Raw genomic sequence first — 5,209 nt, forward strand, 5'->3', positions numbered from 1 at the left:
GTGTTCTACGTCACAGTTTGTGTAAACTGGTGATAACTGTGTTCTACGTCACAGTTTGTGTAAATTAGTGATAACTGTGTTCTACGTCACAGTTTGTGGCGACGGTTACTTCAGACCTTCTCTAGCTCAGTTACTGAAACCAGTGATGAATGAACTCCATGTAACTTTGTGTTCCCAGTGCAGGAATTAAACATATATATTTAGCGTTTTAAGCGTCAACTTGCTGTTGAGCTATCCGAAGGCAACACGCAGAGCTAGACAATGAGAGTTGGCAATGAAAAACAACTTTGATTTTAACCGACGATAAAATACAACAATAGAGCAGATAGTGGCTAACGTTACCTCCACCGACGATAAAATACAACAATAGAGCAGATAGTGGCTAACGTTACCTCCCCTTGAGCTTTGGAATAGTAAATAGTGAAATAATAAGTCTTATAACTCTGGCGTATCGATAGCAACACGTTCAGAATGACATCTATAATGGGATTATAAAGCGAATTCATACACCGAACAACGGAAACTTCGTGGAAGTGACACTGACTTTCATATTTTAACAGAATCTTTTGAGACATGTCTTCCTTTCCTTACTTTGTAAAACTGAATACCGGGTCTCGAATGCCGTTCATAGGAATAGACACTGTACTGGTAAGATAAACTGTACCAGAATCTTTAATTTTAAACATCTTTGAATAGATACTGTACTGATAAGATAAACTGTACCAGACTCTTTAATTTTAAACATCTTTGAACAGCCAATGTACTGGTAAGATAAACTGTACCAAAATCTTGATTTTTGACACATTATAATAGACGCTGTACTGGTAAGATAAACTGTACCAGAATCTTTAATTTTAAACATCTTTGAATAGACACTGTACTGGTAAGATAAACTGTACCAGACTCTTTAATTTTAAACATCTTTGAACAGCCAATGTACTGGTAAAATAAACTATACTAGAATATTTAATTTTAAACATTTTAGAGTGATGAAAACGTTCTATTGGTAAACTTAATGTTACTGTTTGACTAGAGATAAATAAATAAGTTAACATATACTTCGCCTTTATATATTTTTTAGTACCACTACTATGGTAACCTTCGGTAGTTATGCAACATTTCTATATGAAACATCTGATAAAGTATAACCAAATAACATGACTTAATACAATGTTTTTGTTATTTTTACTTCAAATTGAACATTATACTCTCGTACAAATTCTAGAATATTCTATTTCTTTTGAAATTATTCATATTTCGCATCATATACAGTAGAAGCTTCTGAGATTAACAATATGTGTGTGTATATATATATATATATATTTCGGTACCACTTGCGCTGTTCACGCGATCTGTAAATTTATAAAAAAATATTAAATAATATTTTACGGACTCTCACGTAAATCGATTATGCTAGAATATTCGAAAATATAAAAACTGCGAACGTAAATAGCTAGTTGTTTTCTTTCATAGAAAAAAGATTTTTTGAAGATTTTTTTGGAAAATTAAGATATACCAAATACATAATATACGTTATCACCGTAGATGGAACCTCATGAAGTCTCTTATCTGTTAAAAAGTGGCATTAGTGTCGGGTATCGACTTATTGAAACTGTTTATGCTCATAATAATGCAGCAGAGATAGGAAAAGTACTGGGCGCTATAATGAGATCAGGAAAACTCGAAAGAGCAGACCTTTTTATTATCACAAAGGTAAAGCGTTTATATGTTGATTGTATTCTTAACTTCTTCTACCGGCGCTGTTACAAATAATTTATATTTAATTACATTCTTTAATTAGCCTATTTACATGTTTCTAAGTTATGATATTGAATACTTTTATATGTTTAGATTACGATAATAAATAATCTTATGTGCATAAATTATGTCAATGAATAATTTTACATGTTTAGATTATAATGATAAATAATCTTATGTGATTAAATTATGCTAATGCATAATTTTACATGTTTAGATTATGATAATAAGTAATCTCATGTGCATAAATTATGCTAATGAATAATTTTATATGTTTAAATTATTATGGTAAATAATCTTATGTGCATAAATTATGTTAATGAATAATTTTACATGTTTAAATTATGATGATAAAATATGTTGTACATGTTTAAATTATGATGATAAATAATCTTATGTGCTTAAATTATGTTAATGAATAACGTTATATCTGTTTAAATCATGATGATAAATAATCTTATGTGCTTAAATTATGTTAATGAATAACGTTATATCTGTTTAAATCATGATGACGAAATATGTTGTACATGTTTTACAAATAAAAATTAACAGTATATCCATTTTCAAATTATGATGCTGAGTAATCTGAAGTTAATACTGCATTTCCGTTCCGCTTCCAGCTACCTATACGCGATCACCGGCGGGAAATGGTGAAATATTTCTTAAAGGAGTCTTTAGATCGTCTGCAACTAACATACGTCGATCTTCTATTGTTGCACTATCCTGCCAATGACGAGGTAAGGTTTTTCACCAATAATCTTTTGCAACAAATCTTGAACAACTTTTCTATTGCACATGTTTACGAAACGTTTAAACTGATAATTAATTAGCTTTTACCTCTAAATAGGCTTTCGTTTATTCCTAAATAACTGAGCAATGTGACATTTCCACAACAGACGCCATCATTGTAACGGCTTAAGATTATATGTTTGTCGTTACGCAGAAACTTATACGATGGCTTATCTGTGCGCTCTCTACCGCTGGGTATCGAAACATGATTTTAAGAGTTGTAAGCCCTCATACTTACCCCTGGGCTACAGTTTCAAAACAGTGATTGAAGCTGTTATTTTCCTATGTATTTGTACGTATACGTTCTTCAACAATATTTTAATCCATAAAAATTGCGATTTAGAAAAATATATAAATAGAAAAAAAAAAAGATAAAATCAATATCCAGTAAATCGGACCAAATCTACATTTAGTTTAGGGTTTCGTTTAATCTTTTTCTCATTTTAATTTATTAAATGATTTTGATCGAGTACATAATATATTACACTTTTCTTACCACGCTAATGCAGTGTGATAAATAAATTATTCACTGTATCATATCTGATTGCTACGGTGCTGAGACAAGCGTGGCCTAGAGCTTAGCGTACCGGTATGTGGATGAAAAGGTTCATGGTTCACGTCCCGTCATCGGAAATAATTTGCGCTCTCTATTTTGGAGTTGTGGGTGTGTTATAAGAGTGACGGGTCAAGTAACATTACAAGGGTTAGCAATGGGTGTTCTTGACTAGTTGCTTTCTCTCCACATTTACGCCCTCTATTTTGGAGTTGTGGGTGTGTTATAAGAGTGACGGTCAAGTAACATTCCCAGGGTTAGTAATGGGTGTTCTTGACTAGTTGCTTTCTCTCCACATTTACACCCTCTATTTTGGAGTTGTGGGTGTGTTATAAGAGTGACGGTCAAGTAACATTCCCAGGGTTAGCAATGGGTGTTCTTGACTAGTTGCTTTCTCTCCACTCTATTAATTTGAAATTAGAGACGACAGACACGGATAGTTCTTGCTTAGCTTTGCGCGAATATCCAAAATAATCAGTCAATTATGGTAATAACTAACAATGGATATATAAATGACGTTTAATCATATAATATTTTTAAGTATGAATTAAATGTTAACTTTTCATGGAAAATCGTTGTACGATACGAAATTACCTTCGGAGCCTGAATTTCGAATTTGTAAGTTGTTTTGAATACGAAACTGTATTCGATTCTCAGAAACGGTCAGCCATCTAGTGATTATCCAACATGGCTGCTGCAGGCATAGTTAAACATAAATATCTTGTTGAAAAGTAACGCTTCAAGAAACTTTATAACGACCGAGTTACATTAATTTGCTTGGAAATAACATCTTGTTTGCTGAAAATTGAAAACTAACTCGTGTGCTTAATTTATCATGAAAAAGGTAACATGGAAAAGTTGATTCTGACGGACTTTTCGCTTGAAACAGTACGTAACAACACAATACGATAATAACAAGAAATCTTGTTTCAAACCATAGGTTTGTAAGTTATACATAGCATGGCTTCCGTAACTGCCGGTGGGACCTGATGTGAGCAATATACAATAAAGCTTCAGTTACTGCTGGTAGAACCTGGTGTGACAATATACAATAAGGCTTCAGTTACTGCTGGAGAACCTGGTGTGATGGGACCTAATGTGAACTATATATAGTAAAGCTTCGGTTACTGCTGGTGGGGCCTGGTGTGAGTTATATACAGCAAAGCTTCAGTTACTGCTGGTAGAACTTAGTGTGAACTATATACAATAAGGCTTGAGTTATTGCTGGTAGAACCTGGTGTGAGCAATATACAATAAGGCTTCAGTTACTGCTGGTAGAACCTGGTGTGAGCAATATACAATAAGGCTTCAGTTACTGCTGGTAGAACCTGGTGTGAGCAATATACAATAAGGCTTCAGTTACTGCTGGTAGAACCTCTTGAGCTACTGCTGGTAGAACCTGATATGAGCTATATACAATAAAGCTTGAGTTATTGCTGGTGGGACCTGGTGTGAGCTATATACAGAAAAGCTTCAGTTACTGCTGGGAGAACCTGGTGTGATGGGACCTAATGTTAACTATATATATAGTAAAGCTTCGGTTACTGCTGGTGGGGTCTGGTGTGAGTTATATACAGCAAAGATTCAGTTACTGCTGGTAGAACTTGGTGTGAACTATATACAATAAGGCTTGAGTTACTGCTGGTGGGACCTCGTGTGCGTTATACATAGTAAAGCTTCAGTTACTGCTGGTAGAACCTGGTGTGAGCTATATGCAATAAGGCTTGAGTTATGGTTGGTGGGACCTGGTGTGCGTTATATACTGTAAAGCTTCAGTTACTGCTGGTAGAACCTGGTGTGAGTTATATGCAATAAGGCTTGAGTTATTGCTGATGGGACCTGGTGTGCGTTATATACAGTAAAGCTTCAGTTACTGCTGGTAGAACCTGGTGTGAGCTATATACATTAAGGCTTGAGTTATTGCTGATGGGACCTCATGTGCGTTATACAAAGTAAAGCTTCAGTTATTGCTGGTGGGACCTGGTGTGAGTTATATACAGTAAAGCTTCAGTTACTGCTGGTAGAACCTGGTGTGAGTTATATACAATAAGGCTTGAGTTATTGCTGGTGGGACCTGGTGTGAGTTATATACAGTAAAGCTTCAGTTAC

General features: G+C 34.4%; 1 protein-coding gene across 1 annotated transcript in view; it reads left to right on the top strand.

Annotated features, from left to right (window-relative positions):
- Nucleotides 1–220: 220 nt before the first annotated feature.
- The window catches only part of LOC106469677 (alcohol dehydrogenase [NADP(+)]-like), a gene marked incomplete at its 3' end in the record, with an annotated part of 23,310 nt that continues 18,321 nt past the window's right edge, over nt 221–5,209 (top strand). Inside the window, exons 1-3 of the mRNA XM_022398253.1 lie at nt 221–648; nt 1,546–1,713; nt 2,379–2,495. Of these exons, the coding sequence (XP_022253961.1) occupies nt 574–648; nt 1,546–1,713; nt 2,379–2,495 (360 nt within the window). The remainder of the gene's footprint in view (nt 649–1,545; nt 1,714–2,378; nt 2,496–5,209) is intronic.

Source organism: Limulus polyphemus, unplaced genomic scaffold (assembly GCF_000517525.1).
Source record: "Limulus polyphemus unplaced genomic scaffold, Limulus_polyphemus-2.1.2 Scaffold3608, whole genome shotgun sequence".
NCBI lineage: Eukaryota > Metazoa > Arthropoda > Merostomata > Xiphosura > Limulidae > Limulus > Limulus polyphemus.